Genomic DNA, 27969 nt, shown 5'->3' with positions numbered 1-27969 from the left:
CGGCACGGGATTTGTCGGATTTTATACCCCCTCTTCTCTCCGTTAGAATTCTTTTTCATTTTCAGTGTGGGTGGTGTCACTGGCAACGGCACGGGATTTGTCGGAAACGGCGAAAGTTTGCCCGTGATGGTGAGAAGTAGGGTCTAAAAATAATGTGCACTTGATTCATCTATTGGTCATAGTCATTTTAGAAATACCAAAATTTACTCATTTTTTTTTAACTCTGTTTGTTTCTATTGTCAAATGTAATGACATGTTCTTCCAAGTTGCTGATTTTAAAGTGGTTTCACATGTCATATAACTAATTAAAAAAAATTAAAAACAGAACTAAATTAACTAATTAAAAAATAAAATAAAATAATTAGAAAAAAATAAAGATAGAAAGTTGGAAAAACAACATATCCTATTTGAAGCCAATGTAAAAGTTTCAACTCATCATTTGATCATGGCAACGTTTTCTGTCTCTTTTGAGTTAAAAAAAGAGAGACTAAAATTTAGTAGTATTTCTAACATTCTAGGATAAATTCAAATTTTTAAAGAATTTAAATCAAATCTAAGTCAATTTTTGGAGGAGAAAAACATGTTTAACCTTATAATTAATTAATTATGTAAAAAAACCCTATAATTAATTAACTAATTCCAGCCAAAGTTTAATTAGAATGAAATGGTATAAAAGGATTTTAGTTTTCTTTTTTTTTTTCCCTGGAAATTTCAGTCACCCCCAACGCAATCCGCAATGTCCCCAAAAGCTAACCCCTCCCGTCCCTGAAAACCCTAAAAAAAATTCTCAATTTGCGTTTGGTCCGTGGAAGTGCGGTTCTCTTCTTAAACCCTCCGCCGCGATTCATCTCCGCACCTCGAATCTCACGCTTCCGCCGCAGTCGAAATGTCTCTTCCACCCATAGAGTGTGTATACGTAACTGAAGAATGTATTCGGGAATGGAGGAGTGGCAACCCTGCCCTCAAGGTTTCCCAACCTGTTCCAATGCTTCGCTTTCTCTACGAGCTCTGCTCGACCATGGTGCGTTCCTTTTCACACTATTAAATCATATTTCTGCTTTTTTTTTTGTTTAAATTGAAAATTTTAAATTTCGGTGATGAGTTCAATGCTCTGATTGCTTATTTTCGGTTTTTGGTTGCTGTCAGGTTCGGGGCGAATTGCCCTTTCAGAAGTGTAAAGTAGCGTTAGATTCTGTTATATTTTCAGATAAAGCTTCCATCGAGAAAATAGCTTCATATTTTGCTGATATAGTCACCCAGATGGCTCAAGATGTGAGTTGCTGCTGCTTTTCTTTGTGAACTTGTTAATACTTTTCATTTTTTTTCCTTCTCATTCGTTCAAATTTTGTTGTTGTAGCTTCCCCTCTCTCTCTTTCTCCGTTCCCTTTTCGGTATAAATCCACTAAGAATATATTATATACCATTTATGAAACATGGAAACTTCTAAATAGTAGTTGTGTCATGGGTTACACGAAATCTGCACTGATACTTGAAATAACTTTAGTTGCATTTTTATAATTTTTACTTTTATTTTTTAAACTTCACGTCTATAACATTAATGCCATAATGACTAGAAAAGTTATAAATGTCTCGTCGGGATTCTCCACCTTGCATCTACGCGGCACAATTAATCACACTTAGATATTTCAATAACCTCGTGACAGTATTGATTATTTGTGAGGCATATTTAACAATTAGTGTCGCACTTAAGGTTGGCTAGGAATGACAACAATTCAGGTGGCTTTCCTACAATAGGATTTCAAATTTAAGTATTCAGGATTAATATTACAAAATGACAGAGAAATTAATGAAGATGTTGCACACAAGAGATTAATGAAATGATCAATGTATGGAAGTCATTTTTCTTTTCTGTGCCGTGTAGATTGTGTCTCCTAAAGTTATTTAATCCTTCCTTTTCTTGTCATCATCTATCATTTTGAATTGTCTTAATCAAAGGTTGTTACTAGTAAAGATAGGTTATTTACTTTCCAATACTTCCCTTGAAGGTTAATTCCTTTTTTTTAATAAATCTTTACAACTATGATTATAATGCGACCTGTTAGTGGAAAGGAGTAGATGAAAAGGAAAAAATGGAAGAGCACATCTACAAATCTAGTATCAAGGAGAGTGGCAAACTGCCGATGAAAAGGATTATCTTGAAGATACTAATTCTGATTTGGGAATTACTTTGGTTGAATGTTTTAGATATTTTGTTTGAAATTTTGAATGTTTAGTTGTGACAATGACTTCTGAATTTTGATTACTCATTATGAAATATGATTATGTCTAATTTTGGACGTTTGTAAACATTTGAGCTTTATTATACGTATTGTATAAATTTTTTTATCTCATACCTCTAATTTCACTGTGGTTGCCATGTGGCTATACACTTTCCCGCTATACATTATCTCATGGTTGCCGCTAACTGCTATTTTGGATTGATAACTTAATGGACTAAACAATGAATGTGAGCATTCATGAAATGGTACATTGGTATGCCATATGTAATTATGAGTGAGATATTGAATGCTGTTTCAATTTTGAGTGTCCGATGATTTATAACTGCATGTTTTTTGTAAACCCACTTAATGTAATTATGTGCTTCTGTCTCCTTGGTTACAGCATACAATGTCAGGAGAGTTCCGTTCTCGTCTCATCAAACTGGTCAGTGTTGGAGTTTGCATACTTTATTTGATGCAAATCTTTATCTTATTGGGGGTAACTGTTATGGTTCTCATTCACATGGAAAAATTCTCAACTTATTGATTTTAAAATTTTCATTTTTCTAGGCAAGATGGCTTGTGGAATCTGAAATGGTTCCAGTTAGGCTACTTCAAGAACGTTGTGAGGTTTGCTTCGCCCCCCCCCCCCTTTCCTATTTCATTTTATGGCTTCTGGCTAGTTTTTTGAGAAACTTAGCTAAGGCATAATATTTAGTGCATTAGTATGTTTCTTGCATTTACAAAATGTTATCTATATGTTATGCATTTGTAGGAAGAATTTTTGGGGGAGGCTGAGTTGATCAAAATTAAGGCTCAGGAATTGAAGGGTAAAGAGGTGAGTTATTACTTCTGTATATTTATGGTATAATACCAGGGGTTTTTGTTTCTCTCTCTTTGCTTCGATTGTTCCTATTTCTTCCGTTTTCTTGTTATTCTAAGACTCCCATACAAATTGAGTTTTAAAAGGGTAAATAAATTGATACTTTTGTCCAAAGGAAAATGTGGAGATTGTTAATCTCCACCAAAAGGGGAGGAGGTTAGCAATCTAATATGTATGTATGCGACAGAAAAAGTGTTATAATTAATGAAGAATCCTTCAAAAAACAAGAGAAAATGATGATATCAGAAAAAACAACAGAGAAGCTAAGAATGCAGTCATCAAGGCTGCCCAATCTCTTTGCACGCTGATGACAGCTATATTTATAGTCATGCAGTCTTGAACAATCATGGCAGAAAATTTAAATTCAATTCTTGTATGTATTTGATTCATTTGTGCCGTTGATTTCAGGTCAGAGTTAATACCCGTATTCTCTATCAGCAAACCAAATTCAACCTTCTCAGAGAAGAGAGTGAGGGCTATGCAAAGCTGGTATGATCATAGTTACCTATCTCTGGACTTATTACAACCATACTGATTTTGGCTGAAGATCATCTTTAACAATTGTTTTGTTATTGCATGAATTTGTTTTGCGTATGTTGCATGGATCCAATTAGATGTTTTTGTATGTTGTATTGAATTTAGTTAATTGTGTAGGTTACTCTTCTTTGTCGGGACTCTGAAGCACCTACTCAAAAATCATCTGCAGCAACAATTGGCATTATTAAGGTTTTAATGATTTTAAGTACTATGACTACCCCAGTTTCATTTTTTTCCTTGATGAACACAGTACTGATTTATATTACTTCTGCAGTCATTAATTGGCCATTTTGATTTGGATCCAAATCGCGTTTTCGATATTGTAAGTTGGATCTTTTAGATTGATTTTTATTATTAATTCATATTTCCATATAAAGTTTTCGTTTCATGTTTTATCTATCTACTGATGTATGCTTTTTTATCAGGTTCTCGAGTGTTTTGAACTGCAGCCTGATGATGATGTGTTTATAGAATTGATTCCTATTTTTCCAAAGGTGGATAAAATAAAAGCCTAGGCCATTCCTATATTTAGTTTACAACATTTAAGGGACAATTTTTCATCTTATTATTTTATCTCTTTTATGCAGTCTCATGCTTCACAGATTCTTGGATTTAAGTTTCAATATTATCAACGCATGGAAGTCAACAGTCCTGTTCCATTTGGGCTCTATAGACTTACAGCCTTGCTGGTGAAGCAAGATTTTATTGATCTTGATAGCATGTAAGATGTGTTACTGTGCTGCTTTAAAAATCACATATAACATTCTTATGTAAAAGTAAACTGTTGCAGTAATTCAATACTGAATAATTTTGGCTCCATGATTGTAAGAGGTGGTGGTTGCATTGGAAGTGGTTTACAAGTTCCATTCTTGTAATCTTGTAACTGATAAACTGTCTTTAGCGCCACTTATTGTGAGTTATGCTATTAAGTTTTTAGGGAAAATGTTGATGTATAGAAGGGATGCACCATGTAATCATACCAAAAACTGAGTAGTAAATTGTAGTTTGGCTATAAAATAAAGGAAGGGCAAGACTGCCTCTCAAACTAGGTAGTAAATTGAATTTTACTAACTATCATTTTGATTACAGATATGCTCATCTACTTCCCAGGGATGATGAGGCATTTGAGCATTACAATACTTTCTCTTCCAAGCGCCTTGATGAGGTATTCATGCTTTTATTGAATATGTGATTAACTTTTTTATACTTGAGTAGTTGAGTTATTATTTATTTTATTTTTTTGGGATGAAAGAAGTTTCTTTTTAGGAAGAAAGGAGAGAAAGTAAATCTGCCAGAGAATAAGAAATTCTTATATAAAGAAAAATGGAAAGGAAATGAACCAAAATGTCTCTAGATTACCAGAGCTATCTAGTATTCTAGTCTCTTTCTATGCTTCAGATTCAGAACACTTCTTTCTGTCTTGCTTCATCTCAATTAAACTAACTGGGTTGGCTTGTGAAAAATTTAGTTTCACAAGCATGTTTCAACTTTCAGTTCTTATTTTTCAATTGTTTTAATTTTTTGCATTGGCAGATTTTTTATGCTTGAAGCATGACTACTTTAGCGTTGATTTTGCCTAAATGTATACTTGGCATTTTCTTTTAATCCTATCACCTATTGCTTTCTTATTTTGTTTTGACTAGTTTGATTTCTAAAAGGTTGACAATCTTAATTACAGGCTAATAAAATTGGAAGAATAAACCTTGCTGCAACTGGAAAAGATCTAATGGATGATGAGAAACAGGGGGATGTCACTATAGATCTCTTTGCTGCTATAGACATGGAAACAGACGCGATTGAAGAGCGAACAACTGAGCTTCAGAGCAGTCAGACTTTGGGCTTGCTTACTGGCTTTCTTTCAGTGGATGATTGGTATGCTTGATTTATAAATCTACTATAGCATCTGATGGTAAAAACTGTTATTATCACAAGCTGTGTTGTTTTTTTCTCTTTTGGCTTGCTTTATTTATTGGTGTCTCCACAAAAAATGGATGAGGCTTCCACCTTTCATCTTAATGATAAAACTGCTTTGGATACTATGCAAAAAATAAAGAATATATTAATCTATTTAGATATATAACGGGTTTTACTTTCTTAACAATAAAAACTGGTTCCATTGTGTGTGGAGATATTTGTCATTCTTCCATAAATTCACACACTTATCAGTATGTCTTCTTACATGGTGACTTAGACGGTGGACTGATGGTTCTCAAACTTTATGGATTTTTGCTGAAGATTTGATTCCTTTCAATCCAAATAAGTTGATTTATGGCTGAACTAGATCATTCTTTTTATACAATATACTTGTGTTCATAGAATTTCTCTCATGAATATATATATTTATGGGATCTTTTTGCTTTTTCTCCTCACAGGTATCATGCACATCTACTATTTGAATGCCTTTCACCACTCAATGCAGTGGAACATATTCAAATATGTGACAGTTTGTTTAGGTAAAGCTTGTGTATACTCTTTCTCTCTCCCTCTCATTTGACACTAGCACGGAGAACTTTTATTTCTTGACTTGTATTTCCTTTTTGGAACTGTGTTTAATCACATGCCAATGAGTGTAGGATGTGAAGGCTACTGAGACTAACTTCATGATGGATCCACGTTGAGGCCAAGTGGATGTGAAATCAAACACACACAAACTATTCCAAATTTACGCCCAACAAACATTAAATGCCTGCATGTTTATCGCATGTGCATGCTGTATCATTAGGCCATCTGGCTTTTGGATTTTGTTTTGGTTAAAATTTGTCTGAGATGGCAAGCCCTGGCACAGCGGTAAAGTTGTGCCTTGGTGACCAGTTGATCATTGGTTTGAATCTGGAAACAGGCTCTTTGCATATGCAAAGGGTAAGGTTGCATACAGTGACCCTTTCCCATACCTTTGCATAGTGAGGAGCCTCCGGGCACTGGTTTACGCTAGTAGTAACAGTTTGTCCTCATGCTTGTCTTTGCTATGCTATAGCTTTATATACTATGTCTGAATGTTTGTTTTTGCTATAGCTTTATATAATATTGAGATTTTCATCCAGGCTTATCAAGAAGTCAATTTCTTCAGCATATGATGTTATTCGTCAGACACATCTTCAAAATCCTGGATCGTCCACGGGAGGCAGCACTGATGTTATGGATGTAGATAACTCTTCAGGATACAGTTCTTTCATAGATCTTCCAAAGGAACTTTTTCAGATGCTTGCTTGTACTGGACCTTATCTCTATCGTGATACTGTACTGTTGCAGAAGGTGTACTAAGTTGTTTTGATAGTATGTTAACTTCATTCTCCTTGCTTTGTTTTATGCTAATAATGGCTTCTCCTTCTCCCATTTTCCCTCAAAAAACATGAGTAGGTTTGTAGGGTGTTGAGAGGTTATTACCTTTCTGCTCTTGAGCTTGTAAGTCATGGCAATGGTGTCTTGAATCCTCAATTACAAGTTCCTGGAAATCCTCACCTACATCTTAAGGAGGCAAGGCTAAGGGTGGAGGATGCTTTAGGAGCATGTCTACTACCATCTCTGCAGTTAATTCCTGCCAATCCAGCTGTTGGCCAGGAAATTTGGGAACTGTTGAGTCTTCTTCCTTATGAGGTTCTCCTTTTTTATTCGTTGTTTATCCATTTACATGATTTATTGTTAGCTATTATCAACAAGCTCAGTTGATGAATGCTTTCTATCTAGGTGCGATATCGTTTGTATGGTGAATGGGAAAAAGATGATGAGCGCATTCCTATGCTCTTATCTGCAAGACAAACTGCCAAGGTGTGCTGATGATCTATATACATGTTTGGTACCATCTGCACTGAATGTTTTAAGCTTGATTCTGTCATACTCATTCTCTTCACTGTCTGTACAGTTGGACACTAGACGTATTTTGAAACGGCTGGCAAAGGAAAATTTGAAGCAGCTGGGTCGGATGGTTGCAAAGTTAGCTCATGCCAACCCTATGACTGTCCTTCGAACAATTGTTCATCAGGTGCTAATTGTGTAGTGCTTTTGCACCTTGAAAACTGAAGATTCCTGACTGCTTTTGATGATGTGCATTCTCATTTTAATTTTTTCAAATTTTGTGATGTGCAGATTGAGGCTTATAGAGACATGATTACTCCTGTAGTGGATGCATTTAAGTACTTAACTCAGGTGTTTATGTGTTTTCGTGTTTTTACTTTCCTTCCATGTTTGCTGCATCCATTATTGATATCAATCATATCATAATCTGTGACCTCACAATAAGCAGTAAGACATGAAACCTACCTTGTATTTGCAGTGATTATTTGTCTTCCATTAGTGAGTATTTGACTATTTGGAATGTTATAGTGCTTGATTGATGTATTGAATCTTTGAAATAATTGATCATGGTTCAATTAATTGTACACAGTAAATGAATGATCATTGTCTTTTACAATGCTAGTTTCACTATATAAACCACCATGATATTTTTCACTGCATGTGATAATAGGTTTCCATTTTTTTGGCTTTTATTTTTTACTTTTTTTGCATTCGTTAGAAGTCCACTGGAGACACTGGTGAGGAGAGTAGATCGCATGGTTTTTAGCCTTATTGAAAGGATCTTGTGGTGAATAGTATTCTTAAGAATTTGGTTTTTGATTGAACTTCAAACTCAAATAGTATCATGTGATCCATATAGCCTATCTCACTTGATCGGATAAGGTTGTTTTTATTTTTGTGCATTCATTATTTTCTTCCTTTTGAAGTTGTTTTTGACATTCATAGATAGTTTTTAAATCAGTACCTTATTTACTCTTTTCTTTCAACAGCTTGAGTATGATATATTGGAATATGTTGTGATTGAGCGTTTGGCGCTTGGTGGACGTGATAAGTTAAAGGATGATGGCCTTAATTTGTCAGATTGGCTTCAATCTCTTGCTTCATTTTGGGGCCACCTGTAAGTATATTTGTTTCCTTTCCTCTTCTATTATTTCATATTATTGAAATGTGAGATCTGGTTTATCTTTTCTTGACAGATTGTCCTTTTTATCTGGCTAATTATAGGAAATAATTATGATCCTTTTAGAGTTTGCCATCAGAATATGTGACTAAATCTAGTTGGTTTGTATGTTTTGTTCTACCGATTAAAGCATAAATTTAGGTTGTCTTCCATCTGTTGTTTAGGTGACTGTGTTTCCACAGCCATTTCTTGCAAGCTTTTATTTTATTGGAATTATTGTATGCTTAAGGAATAATAGTTGATAATGACATTCATTAGTCATATTTGTACATTTATGCCTTCCTATAGAATTTAGATATATGTGGGATGCCTTGTATCAAATTCCAGGTTGCAGATCAACCTTAGCAAATGCAGGATTACTGGACATAGCAGCATTTTATGTCCCTGAGTGATAATGCCAGATTAATTCAAACCACTTGGCTTGCAAGTTGGCATGCCCAGACAGCCATATGATGTGCTTTCGGCTATCTGCTGACAGAGTTTTTGGAATGGGTATCTGTTTGTTGAAAGGGATGGACATTTCTGTTATACTTTCAAAGTTCATGATTATTTGGTCCATTCTCCTTTTAATTTTATAAGGGAGATTCAAAAAGTTAAGAAGAGCCATTTAAGATATAGAAGTGACTTGCCAGCTGCAATCACCGTACCATGATTGATGGAGAATTATCTGATTTAAAAGGAAGTTATCCATTAAGTTGAATCTCGGTCTTTCTATTGTAGCTTGGAATGATCAGTACTGTTGCCATATACAATTAGATAATGGAGATGAAAGAATGGGTACATACAAAATGCAATGACATCAGTTGGAAGTCTTCAAATTTTTATTATGTGAAGGATGATCTGTGTTGTATGCATGGTGTGTGTGATTCTCAATGATTTTATGGTCATTTCTAATGTCAATAATGGGACGATCAGTTTGATGGCATTTATGGAGCATTATGTCTGGGAGGGAGACAGATCCATATTACTTTATGTTACCATTTTGTCTATGCTTAATTCATGATGATCTTCAAAGAAAGGAGCAGCTTCCTAAGCTGTTGCTCATGTAATCAGGGTGAAACATGAACTGTTTACTGGTGGTTTATATGTGATGAATGTTGGGCATGAATGTTTGGTCCTTGGTGTTGGGCTGATAGCATGTAGGTTTGGATCCATCTGATGAGACTTCGATTGATAGTAGCATTCTTATAAGTGGTCTACTCCATTAGTTTCTTCTTTCCTCTAGTGATGCTAATGGAGGCTGCAAGATATCAAGGAAACTATTAACTCTTTCGGGAAACTGTTCACTGTGTCTATCTACAAAGGGACCGTACGGAGTATTATTGTTAGATAGTATATTCTTTTTTCAAATAAGAGGAAGACAAAAATACAGCTTTCCATTTGAATTCATCACCAGTAGTTTTTTTTATTGATCAACAATAGTTCAGTACGACTGGATGGTTCATGAGTATTGTCTGTATAGCACTGGGATGCCCATCTTCTGATGAACGGATAGCATACCAACTTTCTGTAATATCTGGTCTTACTGAGGTATATACCTCAAAATGAAGAGTGATATGCTAGTTGCTGCACTATTTTTGCTGAGCATACCTGTTAAATCCTGAACAACTTTGGGTGCCAATATTCCGCTAGGAATTTTTTTTGCCTTGGAGGGATGGGGATTGAAATACCTGAAGCTGTTTGGTTTGGTTATCTTCTCTCTCTCTTGCGTTCCCTTTTGTTGTTTATAATATTGAGTATGTAATTATATAATGAAAAATTGAGTGTGATTTTATTTTGTATTAGCTTTTCTGAATTCCTCTGTTTGGTGAATTGAAGTGTACGATTTTATTGGGTAGCTCCTTCAAGGGGCCTTAATCTTATTATTGGTTTGCCTCTGAGCTGTAGTTGTTGCCTACTGTGTGCACAACGCATATAATACTGAAAGTAGATTGTTTGGATTCCGTTAAAAAAAATGAAAGAGATCAAAGTAATGGCATATAATACTTAATAAAGTTGTGAAACTAATAGCAAATAAAAAAAGGAAATTCGAGCAAAGATCGCAATCTTTCATGATTCTGTTAAAAAAAATGAAAGAGATCAAATTAATATCTTAGCAATGTGTTTCAAGTAAACATATTAATTAAACTATTAAAGTAGATAATTATAGAAATTTATATAAATAGCAAGCAAACTAGAAAAGAAATAAAATAAATTGGTCAATATTATTGACTGTCAAATAATTTGAACAAATGTAGGATCTAATGTGCATAATGTCTCAAGTGAATGTGATATGGGTTGCATTGTTGTGTACATTCATCTATGGGTGATATGAGAACCTGATTTTCTCCCTACATAATTAAGGAATTTCATCATATAATTTGGTAGTTCTTGTGATATGTGTGGCAATTATCATGAAACTCTGCATTCAATTTCTTGCTGGTTTGCTTTAAATTATTTTCTGTCAATGTCTGTGTTAACTTGTAATTGATAGTTTGTCTTTGATTGCTCTTGTTTTGTTCCTTGCCTGTTTTTATTCTAAATTGAGTATGATCTATGTGATTATTGCTTCAAGAAGCACAATGTTCTTTGAATGTTTTTGTAAGCTCAAGTCATTTGTTCATTATAGGTGTAAGAAGTACCCATCAATGGAATTACGGGGCCTTTTCCAGTATCTTGTGAATCAGTTAAAAAAGGGGCAGGGAATTGAGCTTGTTCTACTGCAGGTTTTTCTTTTTTCTTTTTCTTTGTCTGTCTTTTTTATTCCCAAATAAATAATAATCTTATGTGAGATATGGCTCTCATGAAAATTCCAAATGTTGGCTATAAATAAATATTTTTGCTGGTTTTTCAGGAGCTTATTCAACAAATGGCTAATGTCCAGTACACGGAGAACTTGACTGAGGAACAGTTGGATGCAATGGCAGGGAGTGAGACTCTCAGATATCAAGCAACATCTTTTGGTGTAACTCGGAATAATAAGGTACAGAGGAAAGCAAGTTATTATTGCAGTTTGGATTGATTGAAATTCTACTCCAGGTGTAAGAGACAATTTTTTTCAGTGTGGCAATTCACTGTGTTAATTTACATTGGTCTAGTTATTTGCTCTGTACTGATCTGGTTGTTTAATTAACACATCAGATTGCATTTGGTTTTGGAAAATTTTGTCAGACATTTATAGAATGAAAATTTGTTGGATGATTTTGTGATTTTGCTGTAAAGAAAGCACAATTATTGTAACTGCTCCTGCTTGAATATTTTGTTTGGTGTTGATATTTTTCATACTCATGTTATATAGGTTCTAATAAATCGTGTGTTGTGCTATGGGCTTCTGAAGTCTCTAGTGTTGAATTTTAAATCTAATTATTGTGGAATTATTCCTTGTTTAAGATTTAAACTTGTGACTTGGTGGTTGACATGGTATTTAATAATAATTGCAGGCATTGATAAAGTCAACTAGCAGACTTCGTGATGCATTACTTCCAAAAGATGAACCAAAGTTGGCGATCCCCCTGTTACTGCTTATTGCTCAACATCGTTCTTTGTAAGCATATGAATCTTCAACATGTTAGAACTAATGATCAAGATTCTGTTCTCAAAATTTAATGTTTTTGCAGGGTTGTTATCAATGCAGATGCACCCTACATTAAGATGGTTAGTGAGCAGTTTGATAGATGTCACGGAACTCTCCTTCAATATGTGGAATTTCTTTGCAGTGCAGTCACTCCAGCATCAAATTATGGCATTCTTATTCCCTCCCTCAATGACCTGGTCCACCTTTACCACCTGGACCCTGAGGTTTTTGTTTGCTTTTTACCTCTATTTTATTATGAACTTCCTACATGTTATCATGTTAATTGCTGCTTTGTTTTATCATTTTTCCTCTTCCTTTAGTTGCAGCTTTTATTGTACATCATTCTTTGCTTCAACCTTTAATGCTGTTTTTTTTCCCCTGGGTGTAGGTTGCTTTCTTGATATATCGCCCTGTAATGAGGCTTTTCAAGTCTCCCGGGAATCCTGATGTTTGCTGGCCCTTGGATGATAAAAATGCTGCAAGTGATGCATCTATGAACTTTGAGTCTGATCCTTTGGATCATTCTGCTAGTATGGTTCTAAATCTTGGCTCTGCTCAAAATCCTATAAGGTTATAATGCTAACCTTTTTCACTACATTTCCTTAGAACTTTCCATCTTATGCTTTGTAATGAAACTCTGATATGTGTTGAACTCTTCAACATGTCAGGATTTTTTTTAGATGCTAAAAGTGAATTCATAAGTGAAACATAATGTATTATTGAAAATGTTAAGTGATATACAAGAATTGAGATACGCTAATGCATTTATCTCTAATAGATGCCATTCCAGGTGATAAATTTAAGAATGTAACTTATTATCTGTTTCTGATATGCAATAAGATGTGCAAAGTTTATTTCTGCTATTTTGTGGATTGGTATTTACTATTTTATTACTGTATGCAGTTGGTCGTATCTTCTTGATACTGTTAAAACCATGTTGCCTTCGAAAGCATGGAATAGCTTATCTCCTGATCTTTATGCTACGTTTTGGGGTCTTACATTATATGATCTGTATGTTCCAAAAAATCGTTATGAGTCAGAAATAGCCAAATTGCATGCTAATCTTAAATCTTTGGAGGAGCTTTCTGACAATTCAAGCTCAGCAATCACGAAGAGGAAGAAAGAAAAAGAAAGAATTCAAGAATCTCTTGATCGTCTGATCAGTGAACTGCATAAACATGAAGAGAATGTTGCATCTGTTCGTAGACGGCTTTCTCATGAAAAAGACAAATGGTTAAGTTCCTGTCCTGACACCTTAAAGATCAACATGGAGTTTCTTCAGCGCTGTATATTTCCACGCTGTACTTTCAGTATGCCCGATGCAGTTTATTGTGCTATGTTCGTACACACGCTTCATTCCCTTGGAACCCCCTTTTTTAACACAGTCAACCACATAGATGTTCTGATTTGTAAGACCCTACAACCAATGATATGCTGCTGCACTGAATACGAGGCAGGCAGGCTTGGCAGGTTTCTGTATGAGACTTTGAAGATTGCTTACTATTGGAAGGTACTTTTGTTTTTTCCCCTTTTATAATTTTGATTTGATTTTTGAAGATAATTTTCAGGGGTTGTTCATTTTTTAAAATGTTTACTGTCATTTTTTTAATTCCCTTTTTTTCAGAGTGATGAATCTATTTATGAACGTGAGTGTGGAAACATGCCTGGCTTCGCTGTTTATTATAGATATCCAAATAGTCAGCGAGTTACATATGGGCAGTTCATTAAGGTAAGTTGTAGTGTATGCTGGTTTAAACTGGTGTGAATTATCAATGATTGATTGTTAAAACTAAATGTGATCATGAATAAATTTTAGAAAAATGTTTCCCCTCAATTTTTTAAGAGTATTTTGAGTAAGATGAAAAAGATAGGAAGGAAAAAAATGAATGCAACAGATAATGTAGTTAAAAGAAAGAAATAATTTAAGAAAAAGACAAAAGTAATTAATATGGTACTATACTAGTCTTGAGAATTTAAGAAGCATTAATGATACAATTAAGAGGTATTTCAGCTTCTACCAAATGGTGCAGTCAAAATTTACTTGGCAAAAATGCTAAACAATGAATTTCATAGATAATATAGATATCCTTTTTCTAAAGGCTTAACCATATTTCGTCCTGATCTGTTGTTAGTCTACAGATGATTAAATAATGCTGTAAGGACTCATTTCATATTTGCTTTTTGGCTGATAGGTACACTGGAAGTGGAGTCAAAGAATCACTCGTTTACTAATTCAGTGTCTAGAATCTACTGAGTACATGGAAATTAGAAATGCTCTTATAATGTTGACAAAAATTTCTAGTGTTTTCCCTGTTACTCGGAAGAGTGGGATCAACCTTGAAAAGCGGGTAAGTTATCCTTATTGTAAACTTTGATTGTGCTAGTATATAATATTAGCATTTAAGTCATTTTATCTTCCATGCAGGTAGCTAAGATTAAAAGTGATGAAAGAGAGGATCTTAAGGTGTTGGCGACTGGTGTTGCAGCAGCATTGGCTGCTAGGAAGGTATGCCCATCACTTATTACAAGTCTGCTCATATTTTGTTTCAACATACTAATTCTCATCCATTATGCAGCCTTCTTGGGTTACTGATGAAGAATTCGGTATGGGTTATCTTGAGTTGAAACCTGCACCATCTGTGACTAAATCTTCAGCTGGAAACTCAGCAACTGTACAAAGTGGGATAAATCTCAATGTTTCACAAACTGAATCTGCCAGTGGAAAACATGTGGACTCTGGAAACATAGTCAAAGATCAGGCAATGAGAACAAAAACTGCAGATGGCAGGTCTGAGAGAACTGAAAGCATTACAGTGACAAAATCTGATACTGGCCACATAAAACTCAAGAGTAGTTCAATGGTGAATGGATTGGATGCTCAATCATCCTTGGCCCCGTCTTCTGTACAATCTGGGACGTCAAAATCTATGGAAAACCCAAAGCAAGTGGAAGAATCCATAAATAGAGCATCAGATGAACATGGGACAAGAACTACTGAGGTAGTATTTAATATCTGAGCTATGCTGTGTGGTTAGCTTTTCCATTTGTAATTTTGTATGATGAGTTTTTCTTCTACTATGATTGATACTAGAAGAGTTGATGAACTTTTTCTATAATTTGAAATTCGTAATAATCATTGAAAAACTAATAAATTTTAGTGTTAGCAAAATTTAGGAAACCACTTGGTGCCAATTTTCTTTTGTTTAATCAGTAAACAAGAATGGTGTTTTTGGTGCCCTATTCTAATGCAACCTCTCAGTTTCCTCCCTTGAAAGAATAAGTTGACACTTGTGACTGATGACCGGAATGCATAATGTTTAAGTTATTGCATGTGTATGCAACTTAAAATCTACTGTCTTTATAGTTACCCTTGCTTCATTAGACTTGCATAGTTAGCTTTGAAGTGAAGTGTACATTTTGAACAAGAAAGCATCTAACTGATTCAGGAAAGCAGGACGGGTAAGTTTTATTCGTTTAGTGCTGAGGCTTCTTGGATGGATTTTGGGTGTGTGAAACTGTTGGATTGAAGGTTGAGAAATAAAACTGAAGTTGGATGTAAGGATTGATGGGTTCTAGGAAAAAATCAAGCAAGAGCCAACAAGGATTATTAAGCTCAAGAATTTTTAATGGACATAAATTGATGGAGGATGCAATTTTCTTCTGCTGGAGGTGGCTTAGATATTTAGATAAGGATTTTGAGCTGCCGTTCCACTTTTTGGTCCAGTAAATATTAAATCTGGATTCTTGTATAGGGGAGGGATTAGACCATAGATTCTTTTTGTAATGGGTATTCCAGTGTGCTCAGAAATGGGGGTTATGGTATTCTAATATCTCAAGCATATTTTGATACCATAATCTTACATAGACAACATGTACACTGGGATGTACAGATATTAGTACTACTTGTACTGATTTTATATATATATAAATAATACATACATATTTTTGATAAAAAAAAGCTCAAGAATTTTTAATATTATCTTGCAAGAATATCAGGCCAGACAGATGATAGTCTATAGGAAAAGTAACTTGTAAAGAAAAGCCGGGCATTATGATTTATGAAGACTTAATAACACCTGAATGATATAGCCCGAAGTTGTATTCTGAAAAGTAAGTATAGTAAAAGAAATTTCAAGCTCTGATGCAGCCTATCCATGGTTGGGGCTGCAGAAATTAATAATAAAATATAGAATTACTATAATATTTCTTGGACGGGAAGTTCAGTGTTAAATAAAATAATCTTCTGCTAAACCTAATTGTTTTAAATCAATTAGTTTCTTAAATTATACGGAATAGCACAAAATTCCAACTTCAGCTCTTCTCTAGGTGCGGCTGCCTGCACTGCTATTCCGATTGTCTTGCATTCATCTTGGTAGGACACCTGCCTGACAAGGGTTAATTACTTTAGAGCATATCTTTCTTATGGTTGCATTAGAATGCTGTTTGTCCCCCTGCTAAAATTATAATCTTTTGTCTTCTAATCTTCAATATGATTATTGCTTTTCATTTTTATAATTTATCTATAATTTGGTTCTCCTGTTTTCAGTTAAGAACTTCGGCAAAACGTTCGGTGCCTGCTGGTTCACTATCAAAGCCCTCAAAACAAGATCCTGTAAAAGAGGATGGTAGATCTGGAAAACCTGTTGCTAGAACTTCTGGTTCCTCGAGCAGTGACAAGGAACTACAAACCCATGCATTGGAGGGAAGATACACTGGAACTACCAATGTACCTTCTTCAAATGGTAACACAATCTCAGGTTCTACAAAAGGTTCAAATCCACCAGTCAAGATTTCATTGGATGGCCCTGGTAATGAATCCAAGGCAGAGGTTGGAGTTGCCAAGTCTTCTGATATTAGAGCTTCTATGGTGAAGGATGATGGAAATGATATTACTGACAACCCAAGAGGAGCCTCTTCTCGCGTAGTTCATTCCCCTAGGTATGAAAACACAGGAGTTACTTCAAAGTCTAATGATAAAGTTCAGAAGAGAGCTAGTTCTGCTGAAGAACCAGACAGACTAGGTAAACGACGGAAAGGGGATGTGGAGCTAAGAGATTTTGAAACTGAAGTTAGATTCTCTGAAAGAGAGAAGATGATGGATCCTAGATTTGCTGATGACAAATCGGGACCAGAGGAACATGGTCTGTACAGGGCAGGTGATAAGCCATTGGAAAGGGCAAAAGACAAAGGCAACGAAAGATATGAAAGGGATCACAGGGAAAGAATGGACCGTCTGGATAAGTCTCGTGGTGATGACTTTGTTGCAGAAAAACCTAGGGATAGGTCAATTGAAAGATATGGAAGAGAACGATCTGTTGAGAGAATGCAAGAGAGGGGTAGTGATAGGAGTTTTAATAGACTCCCTGAGAAAGCTAAGGATGAAAGAAACAAGGATGATAGAAATAAATTACGATACAATGATGCATCAGTAGAAAAATCTCATGGTGATGATCGCTTCCATGGTCAAAGCTTGCCTCCACCACCCCCTTTACCTCCTAATGTGGTTCCTCAATCTGTAGGAGCTGGTAGGCGTGATGAAGATGTTGATAGAAGGTATGGAGCTACAAGGCACTCTCAGAGACTTTCTCCAAGGCATGAAGAAAAAGAACGGAGACGGTCTGAAGAGACTGTGGTTTCTCAGGATGATGCCAAACGCCGAAAAGAAGACGATTTTCGAGATCGAAAACGTGAGGAAATTAAGGTATGGATCATTATTATCAATTTTTTCACTCTACATGATCTGTTACTATGGAATTAAGGATATGTGCTTTGTAGTAATTAGTACTAAACATAGTATTATGCATGTTGCATAGCCCTCTAGACTAGTGTGGACATTATAATAGTTAAGTCAATTTGGTACCAATTGACAGGCTATCATTTTTTTTACAATCATGGGTTTCTATGAAGAACTACTGATTTCTCAGTTGATGCCTTGATGGGTAATATGTTAATTATCACTCGGCTGAAAGTGCAATAAATGAAAAATTTAACATATTATGAAAGATGTTATCAGGGTTTTATTGTTACAGTTTTTATAGGTTAATTACTGTAAGAGCATAGAATATCAGAATGTAAAGATTGCTTCCCCGTGGTTTGATTTTCTTAATAATTTATACTATTGCAGTATTACGTACTTAAATTTCTTGCAATGCCGTATAGAATTTGGGTTTTGGTTTTTGCATTAGGCTGGATATTTTACTATGTCTATTTAATTATACATTGTGCTTCTCAGCAAATAATAGCCTCTTTGTTTTTGAATAGACTGCATAGATGACAGAAGATATGGCTATCTTTTGTTATAATGTTACATGGTCTTTCTAATCTTTTATGCAGGTGGAAGAGAGGGAGCGGGAAAGAGAGAAAGCAAACATTCTGAAGGAAGAGTTGGATTTAAATGCCGCATCCAAGAGACGTAAACCCAAGAGGGAGCATTTACCAACTGGTGAACCTGGTGAGTACTCACCAGTGGCCCATCCACCTTCTTCCGCTGGTATTGGCATGTCACTAGCATATGATGGAAGGGATAGAGGAGACAGAAAGGGACCCATCATGCAGCATCCAAGTTACGTAGATGAATCAAGTCTCAGGATCCACGGTAAAGAGGTGGCCAGCAAGTTGAATCGCCGTGATTCAGATCCGTATCCTTAATTGCATAAAGCATATGTATTTATTTGTACTACCTGTCTTTCGATATATCTTCTGGTGGAGCACTAGGCTGTTTATTCGTGTGCCTCATCTGCATATATTTTTGTTTACTACCTATTGTATCATTCATGGAAAGAAGCTGCATATAGAGACCTTGGTAGATGAGTTGCTTAAAGATGCACGATATTGTATGATATTACTGCCTGTTTGGATTGCGTGATGTTCATTTAATTTTTCATGACCAGAAAAGGTGAGTTTTTGTGTTACTTCAGTTAAGATATTTTTTTTTTTTGGATGGATGTTTCCGTTGGTTCAATGCTGTGCCCTTAATTGAGTATTAGCTTGTATGACCGTGAATGGGAGGATGAGAAGAGACAAAGAGCTGATCAGAAGCGAAGGCACCGAAAGTAACAAACCAAAAGGGGATTTCACCAGTAAACTTTTTTGAAGGTTGTTCATTTTATGCACGTGCTATAATGCCAACTTTTTGCGTGAGTTGAGGTGGTGGGTTCACAACACTTTTAACCGTCAGCCCCCTCATTTTTCTGGCAACTTGTGCCAAATTTCATCAGTTCAAATTATTAGTCTTCTTTCTAAAGTCAACATAAAGAAGTTATGAATTGTTTTATACACTTGTATATAGTGTTGTATATTCGGGATAGCTGGCTATCAAATATACTCTGAAAATGCTATATTATTTCGTTTGAACCTTAATTTACATCAATAGCAATACCTAGGAAACATAAATTTTGTAGATTTCGTGCAAATGTTTTGGTGGTCTTTCATGAAGAAGTTCGCTGCACCTGTGGCTGAATCCTTTCCATTAGGGATGGATCTTGTCCATTCTCAATTGTTGAACAAAGTATATGCGGTCTGGTTCCTGAATGTTAATCTATGAAATATTGGTTGGTTATACTTACGGATGGGATCAAGCGCGTGTACTTGTTTGGTTATGAAAAACAAGCTTCGGAATTTTAACCTTTAAACATGATTATTTTGTGAACAACTTCAATTGGGGATGTTTATCTATATTTTATGCATTCTTATTCGTATTTGTTAATATATGGAATTGTCAAACAAGATAAACAAATGCAATATTTTTTAGTCTCATTAAGACGACCTCGTTACTTACAAGTTAAAAAAAAAAAAACACGAAATTCAATGATAATGAAACTGTAATTTAGGTCTCATGGATCCAGGACATGAAGTGCATTATAAACTAGGGGATCGAATGTTTACAAATGGAAGGAAAATTTAATACGGCTCAGAAAAGGGGTTGTAAACTGCCATTCTCCATGTGTCATTTGCATTCTCGTGATAGTGCCCTTCGTTTGCATCAAAGCTATGTTGTTCCATATCAAATTCCCGATGATAGAACAGGCTGCACAGGCCCCTCTGATAAGCATGACTAAAACTAATAAAACTAATAGAGGTTTCCAACAGTGTCTCCCAACTAACATCCCCATTATCTTCTTACAATTCTAGTTCAATCAAAGGCTTCTCCTCTTCACCTTTGATGTGAACAACGTCTCTTCTCAGCTCTACTTGTCCTTCTGAAGGAGATTGCAGGGAAGATGATGAAGAAGAACTATGTCAACTGCCACATGCCACTCAGAAAACTTTCCAAAGCCTTGATTTGTATGTATGGAATTGGGTCCAACAAAGGGTACTCGTACATACCACACAAACCCTTTGCCTTGCACCACTCATAAAGCTCATTTGTTTGCGCTGCTGCTTTCTTGTATATATTGAAAGCAGCTATGCAGTTCCTGTACGGCATCTCAAGTAGATTGTCCAAAACCGCCACTATTTCTCTTCTGAACTTTGTGTAGCAAACGAAGCTGTCACGAATTATGAGTTTCATGGCACCCTGCACAATGAAACTTGGCGCTGCCACTCCCACAGGGTAACACTCCATCACCCTATCTATAAGGCTCTGCAGTTGCGGTAACATTTCAAGCACTCGACCCATTTCAGCCATATTGGCTTCTTCTTCTTCTTGGTCTTCCAAAGCAACACAGTTAAGGGCTTCATCCAGAAGGCGTGCGTAGATATGAAAAAGTTGGTGTAGGGAACCGGACAGGAGAAGGAGGAATCATCCTTGAAATGGCAAGGGTTGAGAGAAATCAAGGCTTTGGAACGTGTCCATAAGATCTCAGTCCAGAGGGCGCTGTTTCCGGGGACAGAGCGAAGCAAACGGTGAAGAAGAATGAGACACTTGAGTGCAACACGCCAGCAACGCGAGGTCCCAAATCGAAGAGTGAAGCTGATGGCGAAATGGACAAGAGTTTGAAGAGGTGTTGTATGTATTTTTCATGCAGAGGCAAGTCATCTGGGGCTGTTGCTTTTAGGATGATAAGGTTCATGTCAGAGAAGCCACTTGCTGAAGCAATCTTTGCATAGCTCATGTACATGTTCTTGCTTTCTTTCTTTGTCGTCTATGAGATTGAGATGAGAAGGGAAGAGTGAAAGATGATTTGTTGTAGCCTTAAAAATGGAGTCCCAAGAACACAAGTAGTTGGTGGCTGTGTGTTTGATCTTTGGTACGAGGAAGTTGTCCACAAACGGCGGATGGAGCTGGAGTTATACACGTAAACCTGAAAGAGACAGAAAGCCAGGATCCTTCCCAACAGTGTGCTACTTCTGTATTGAACAAGTGACTACACATTCCTAGTTGGGAACTACTAGTGGAGACAAAGTTGGTTTTGTAACAATTAAGGTCACCCTCACATTTTATTTTCAGCTCCCTAATTTCTCGCTTTCGCTATTTGGCATCTTCTAGCTTTAGTCAGACTATAAAAATAGTACGTGTATACTAAACCTCATGAATATTCATATTCCTTTTGATGGATCCCATGCCTACTATGAATTACTGCAGGTGAAGGTATAGAGATCAATTATGGTCATGGAAGAGGAAGAGGAAACAATAATAATAGAATTTGAACATATTGTAGGAAAATATAGACATACTATAGAATCATTCTTTCTTGTTATAAGAAACACCATTCCCCCAAGTTCTAACTTCTAAGTAGAGCAGGGGACACATGGGAATGGCAGTGTGGCTGTGAAATGAATGCTATGAGAATTCAGAGTTTAAAGATGACAACAACATCACAACAAGAGCGACATACTCTTTCAAGTCCGTGAATGTTGAATTGCAGACCTCTCTATCAGAGGATTCAACTACCTAATGTTACTATTGTTAAGATTGAAATTTCAAGCATAGGTTAAGTCTATTGTACTGGCAAATGTTAATTGTCAATTTTTGCATTCAACCTGATTTTCATATCAATGAACTACTCATTTTATTTCTCTAATAACACTTGTAGCATCCAAAGATTCCCAAAAAAGGACAATTAATTTGGGTAAATAATCTAAGTGATGGCTTCTTAATTTGAGCATGGTTCCAAATAAAATTATTTTTTTGTTATGTTTGTTTACTTGTTTTTTTTTTTTTTGGTAAATGAGAGTTAGTTAATCTATTTTATTACTTTTTAAAAGTCAAATCTATTATTAAATACACTGGCGGAGCGAGACTATTTTTGTTGGGCTGGCCCAATATATAAAATACTATTTAAGACAAAAAATTATATCTTTTACTATAAAATTTTATATGTTAGACATAATTAGTTTCTAAATTTAGAATTATGTGTTTTTTTTTGTGAAAATTTATAATGTGTGATTTCATGTAGAATAATTTTATGTGTGATTGGTTAAAAAACAAAAGAAATCTATATTTAGAATTTTGTAGAAACCTACACTTAAGTTTCACATATTGGAGCAAATTTATTGAATTTAGAGGAATAGTTCTTATTGGAAAACAGCTTGAAAATGTCTATAATTTACACAATCATGTATATGTCAAAAAATCATCACCTTATAAACAAAGAGATTTGACACTTAAAATTACTCTTTGAAATCAAAAGTTATGTATTATACTAATATTATTTAAGTTAGGGACGGATCCACGACTGAATTAAAGGGAGGGTGTTTTCTTTTTTTACATAATCATTTAAATATTTAAGTTCTAATCAATAGTTATTTAATAAATAATAAGTTTAAAAAATATTCATTACTGATTTTATGGATAAAATTAGATATGTGATCTACTCCCATAAAAAATTTAAACAAATATCAACTTAAAAACATATATTTCATATATAATTTCCTTTATTAATATTTTTTAATTTTTATTTTGATTTTTTTTATCTCATATTATATATACACATAGGATACTAAGGGAAGGGAGGGATGGGAGGCAAGACCCCTACTTGCCCTAAGTCAAGATAACTAACCCTAAATGTGTGAGTATGTTCCAACCTTGAGGAATATTCATTTTGATCAAATGTGGATATGAACATGGATATTATGTAAATTTTTTAACAAACTATACCTATATCCATACTCGCATCCACCGTTATTATATTTTTTTAACAACATATACATACATAATTATATATATATCAAAGATTTTATTTTTATAATTTCTTAAAAATAATTTAATTAGCTAAATAGTTAAATAGAAAACTTAAACTATACATTTAACTAAAAATATAATTTAATTTAATTTTCAATTCTTTATCTTATTTTTTTTTTATTTATTATTATATATTTTGTTTAAATTAAAATATAACTAATAACTTGACATATAATTTATTTTAAAATATATAAATAAATTAAATTATAAAAGATAGTGTAACGTGTTACTCACAAGTATATCCAAATCCAATGGGGATGGAGATCAATATTTAAATCTCAAACTCATCCTTTATATCTAAACTCATGCCTTTTGTGGGATGGGGATGGGGAGACTCAGATTCACCCAATTGTCATTCCTACTAGCCTTCATTGGATCCGCCTCAATTTAAATGTTTCTTTTAATTTATGTGTCTTTATTATTATTATTATTATTATTATTATTATTATTATTATTGTTATTATTATTTTAAAGAAAATACATAACTTATATGTTGCAGGAGATTTGCCAAACTAAATTACAAAATTAAGTAATGTTTGATCAAATTCTTTCCAATTTTATCATAAATCTTGACATTTTTTTTTATCACATCTACATATGTTGAAGAAGATTCTCCATGGGTAAACACAGGTCTTGGAATATATAGTCAAAATGAAGAAAGTGTTGTAGTCTTGAAATTTATTTATTGTCATTGCAAATGAGACAACATAAGAAATTGTCTTTGCTGGAACTTTATTGGTAGCATTTGGTTGCAAGGAATCATAATCATACGCATCCTCATCTGTGGTATGAAAACAATGTCATCAACTTTTTTTCCAGTAAGAATTTGATATTGAATAACATGTTTTTACCGTCCTCCTTACTTGTAATCTTGTACCATTGTACAATCCATTTGATTGGTCAATATTTCTCAATAGCATTACATGTACTTCAACCTTTAAATCAAGCTTATGAGGAGGAAGTTCAAAACAATTAATTTCATTTAATATCTTTATGAAAAAGTTTCTAACTCATATTTTGTATTTTCTTCTTAACACAAACTGAATCAAAACACAAAAATGTTATTTTCTCTCCTGCAATCCTACTCATCATGTAGTTGTTTACTTCTGATACAACATCCGAGGTAGGACACAAAATGCTTTTCTCCTTGAAGTATTTTGGGTTTTCTGTATACGAATTTTTTGTTTGTTAAAATTTAAAAGGAGAAAGTGAATTATGTAATTGATATAATAAGTGTACATATACGTCTAAATTATTTTAAAAATCAAGGTTTAAATAAAAATTATCTCAATGCATTTAAATCTCTGATTTATATCCTTTCTACAAATATTACCTAGAGTTGAGGCATGTCATTCGTAATAAAGGAAACTTTGAAATTAATTAATTTAATAAGGGAATAACCTTTTAATATTAAGGTTTATATCCTTTCTCTATTTCCTAAAATGAATCATGTCATTCGCAATAAGAAAAACATCAAAATATTAAATTTAATAAGGAAATATCCTTTTAACATTGAGGTTTAAATAAAATATGTTCAAGTTCAGTTATTTTTCTATTTATATCATTTCTTAGAATATTACATATCAATTAAAATAAATAAGATAAACAATAAATGCCACCAAACATATTGAATAAGTGGTTGAACAGTTAATTACGTTTCAATATATGTAATAATGGAAACATGACATTAATCAGTTGTGGGACAATATCCTTTAAGCATTAAGGTTTAAATAAAATTTGTTCAAATCCAATTCAATTTTTTATTTATATCATTTCTAAAATATTACGTATCAATTAAAAATGGTTTAGGTAAGTAATAAATCTAATCAAATTAATTGGGTAGCGGACTGACCAATTTACATTTCAATGTATAAAATAATGAAAAGTTGAAATTAATCAATTTATTGTTGGGAAATATTCTTTTAACACTAAGTTTTAAATAAATTCAGGAGAAATCTAATTCAATTTTTGATTTATACTCTTTCTTCAATTTACATATAAATTAGAAATAAATAAGATAAATAATAAATGTTAAATTTATTTACAATTTGATAGTTGACTGAATAATTGTTTACTAATCAATAAGGTAAGTAACATGATTTATATATTACTTATTGATCCAAAATTGATATCACGATTGATATGTCAACTCAATTCCCCTTCAAATTAATTTATTCACGTTACATGTTTTAAAATAAATTATTTTAAACACACAGTCCCATTGTCAATTTTCAGTAATTTGATTATAACAAAAATGAAAAGAAATTGATCATGAATACACATATTTTAATTAATAAAAATACAATGTTACAATATTACTAGAAAAATCGTGTAGTGCTCGGGTAATAAGCTAAAAACTTATTTATCAATACATTAAAATATGAGAAAAATAATATGGTTACAAATTTCCAAAGGATTAATAATATAAAATTCTTCATTCATTGGGAGACCGAACAACAATTGCATTTTAGGGCGATTTGTAATTTCCCTGAAAAAAATAAAAATAATAGAATTTGTAATTAATGACAAACAAAATTATTCAACAATATTATTCATGCGATCTATGCAGAAAATTTGTATACCTTTTTGGATTACTTTTTAATTCTTTATTAAACTCATCGTCTATATTTTGTCTCCAATAGAAGAACTCCTAAAAAAATCATAGAACGATAAGTTAGATTAACTGTTGAAACCTATAATACAATGAAAAATAAATATAATAACTAATTACAACCTAAAAAAGGCATAATCTATTACGATGGTGGTCACTCGAAATTGTATCATTGATTTTGCTAGCAATTAAAAAAATAGTTAGAATCATGTTAGAGAAACATAAATAATTTGAAATAGAGAGAAAAATTATGTTACCTTTGCATTTTTGAGTCACGAGTTCTTTTTAACCAAATTCCAGAGTTGGGTTCTGTCTGTCACTATAGTTGAATCCCATCCAATTGAATATAAGTTGTAGACGATGAATGTGCAATGATAAAATTTGTAACGTGGTACATGAAAAAATATCAATTTTTTAGTTACTCGTTTTTTCAATCATTCCATAACTTTTGAAACTGACATTCCCAGGTAAGAAAAATAAAATTTATAATGTTAAATGTTTTAAAAAAAGATATGCAAATGGTAAAAGAAATAAGCAGCATAGTTGAAATTTAGAGGAATACTACTGCCATCCATGATCTTTTATTTTGATATAAATAAATGTTTACGATAATTAAATGTATGATACAAAGAGATGTGTATGATAAAATTTGGAGAATTAAAGAATGAATGAAAATTATATGATAATCGTAATTGAAGTTTTTTTGATAGCCTTAATTAAAATTTTGATTTGATATATATTTTGATTTTTTTTTTTTTAATTTTGTTTTATGATTTTGTATGAGATCTAGTTAAACCATTGGGTGTCACGTGTGCTGACAGACATCACGAATGACTATATTTTATATAATATATAGTTATAGATGATAATTTTTATAAAAATTAATCATAAAATTATTATTTCCATCAGAGAGAAAATTAAATTATTTTATTTATTTATTATTTATTAGTTATTATATTGACATGGCGTGGCGTAATTAGGAGTGGGCGATTTGGGAATTTCAGCAATATGAAAAACCCTAATTGGTGGGTGAAATATATATAGCTTGAGACGAGAGAATTAGAGATAGGCAGGCATCCATCGGCAGTTAGAGACAGAGAGAGAGAGAAACAAAACCCTAATTGGTGAGTGGCGAAAATGGCGCAGCCGGCGGCGGCAGCAGCAGCAACAGGAGCAGCAGTAATCGAGCAAGTGCAGTGCTTCGGGCGGAAGAAGACAGCGGTGGCAGTGACCTACTGCAAGCGTGGTCGAGGCCTCATCAAGATCAATGGCTGCCCGATCGAGCTGGTGGAGCCGGAGATCCTCCGTTTCAAGGCCTTCGAGCCAATCCTCCTCCTCGGCCGCCACCGCTTCGCCGGCGTGGACATGCGCATCAGAGTCAAGGGCGGCGGTCACACCTCCCAGATCTACGCCATCAGGCAGAGCATAGCCAAGGCCCTCGTTGCTTACTACCAGAAGTACGTAGACGAGCAGTCCAAGAAGGAGATCAAGGACATCCTCGTCAGGTACGACCGCACCCTCCTCGTCGCCGATCCCCGCCGCTGCGAGCCCAAGAAGTTCGGCGGTCGCGGTGCTCGCGCCAGGTTCCAGAAGTCCTACCGTTGATTTCCCCCCTTTTTTCATGTTATTCTTCATAACTTGTTAAAGTACTTTCTCCCTGTCTTATTTGTTTTGCGCTGAGTTAAGTTCAATCGGATTTTGCATACAGCTATATAATTATGCTTTAGTTAAGTTTGATTGCTTCTGCTTTTGTCTTAATTTTTGTTATTGGAATTAGTTTAATGTGTTTGGTTTAGTGCTTCTATTGCGGTGAAGCACTTCGTGCTTCTATACAATGAAGCAATCTGGTGCTTTGATTATTGTGACGCTGCTCAGAACCATGGTCGTGGATGCAACATATTAGGACAATATTTGTTGCAGTGGTCAGGGTTAGGTTAATTCGATTCAATCTGATTACAATTTTTTGCTATTTGGTCTTTACCTTGCTATCACCTCCATTGAAACCCCAGCTTCCCAAATGCCTATATTTCTAATCACACTAATGCACCAAGTATCATCAGCCCCAAACAGAG

General features: G+C 34.2%; 2 protein-coding genes and 1 pseudogene across 3 annotated transcripts; 2 read left to right on the top strand and 1 right to left on the bottom strand.

Annotated features, from left to right (window-relative positions):
- The first annotated feature begins 686 nt into the window (after positions 1 to 686).
- Positions 687 to 19728, top strand: LOC114421238 (THO complex subunit 2-like). Of its 2 annotated transcripts, XM_028387085.1 has the most exons (33): positions 687 to 1021; positions 1147 to 1272; positions 2623 to 2664; positions 2790 to 2849; positions 2995 to 3057; positions 3511 to 3591; positions 3757 to 3828; positions 3914 to 3961; positions 4065 to 4133; positions 4227 to 4360; positions 4729 to 4804; positions 5318 to 5511; positions 6012 to 6092; positions 6681 to 6891; positions 6997 to 7233; positions 7324 to 7404; positions 7499 to 7618; positions 7723 to 7782; positions 8421 to 8548; positions 11220 to 11316; positions 11445 to 11573; positions 12031 to 12134; positions 12208 to 12388; positions 12553 to 12734; positions 13068 to 13674; positions 13789 to 13893; positions 14357 to 14512; positions 14590 to 14670; positions 14741 to 15163; positions 16711 to 17608; positions 17684 to 17865; positions 18498 to 18802; positions 19151 to 19728. In XM_028387085.1, the coding sequence occupies exons 1-33, from the start codon at positions 887 to 889 to the stop codon at positions 19218 to 19220; spliced, it is 5538 nt and encodes a 1845-aa protein (XP_028242886.1). In that variant the 5' UTR covers positions 687 to 886; the 3' UTR covers positions 19221 to 19728. The 2 variants fall into 2 exon arrangements, with proteins under 2 accessions (XP_028242886.1, XP_028242884.1); XM_028387083.1 differs by having other exon boundaries at positions 16711 to 17865.
- Positions 19729 to 20039: 311 nt separating this feature from the next.
- On the bottom strand, positions 20040 to 21232 carry LOC114421239 (annotated as a pseudogene).
- A 5720-nt stretch (positions 21233 to 26952) lies between these two features.
- Positions 26953 to 27655, top strand: LOC114421237 (40S ribosomal protein S16-like). Its single transcript, XM_028387082.1, has one exon. It carries the CDS (start codon positions 27035 to 27037, stop codon positions 27500 to 27502), a length of 468 nt encoding a protein of 155 aa, XP_028242883.1. The 5' UTR covers positions 26953 to 27034; the 3' UTR covers positions 27503 to 27655.
- The last annotated feature ends 314 nt before the right edge of the window (positions 27656 to 27969 follow it).

This window comes from Glycine soja, chromosome 8 (assembly GCF_004193775.1).
Source record: "Glycine soja cultivar W05 chromosome 8, ASM419377v2, whole genome shotgun sequence".
Taxonomy (NCBI): Eukaryota; Viridiplantae; Streptophyta; class Magnoliopsida; order Fabales; family Fabaceae; genus Glycine; species Glycine soja.
Note: the sequence above shows the minus strand (reverse complement) of the source record. Positions and strands in the feature narration are given on the sequence as shown.

Excerpts from the sequence above, each read along its gene's own strand:
- LOC114421238 (XM_028387083.1), top strand. The coding sequence starts at position 887 with ATGTCTCTTCCACCCATAGAGTGTGTATACGTAACTGAAGAATGTATT. Across the intron at positions 3,962-4,064 it reads CAAATCGCGTTTTCGATATT|GTTCTCGAGTGTTTTGAACT; the intron begins GTAAGTTGGATC and ends CTTTTTTATCAG. Across the intron at positions 13,675-13,788 it reads AGATTGCTTACTATTGGAAG|AGTGATGAATCTATTTATGA; the intron begins GTACTTTTGTTT and ends CCTTTTTTTCAG.
- LOC114421237 (XM_028387082.1), top strand. The coding sequence starts at position 27,035 with ATGGCGCAGCCGGCGGCGGCAGCAGCAGCAACAGGAGCAGCAGTAATC.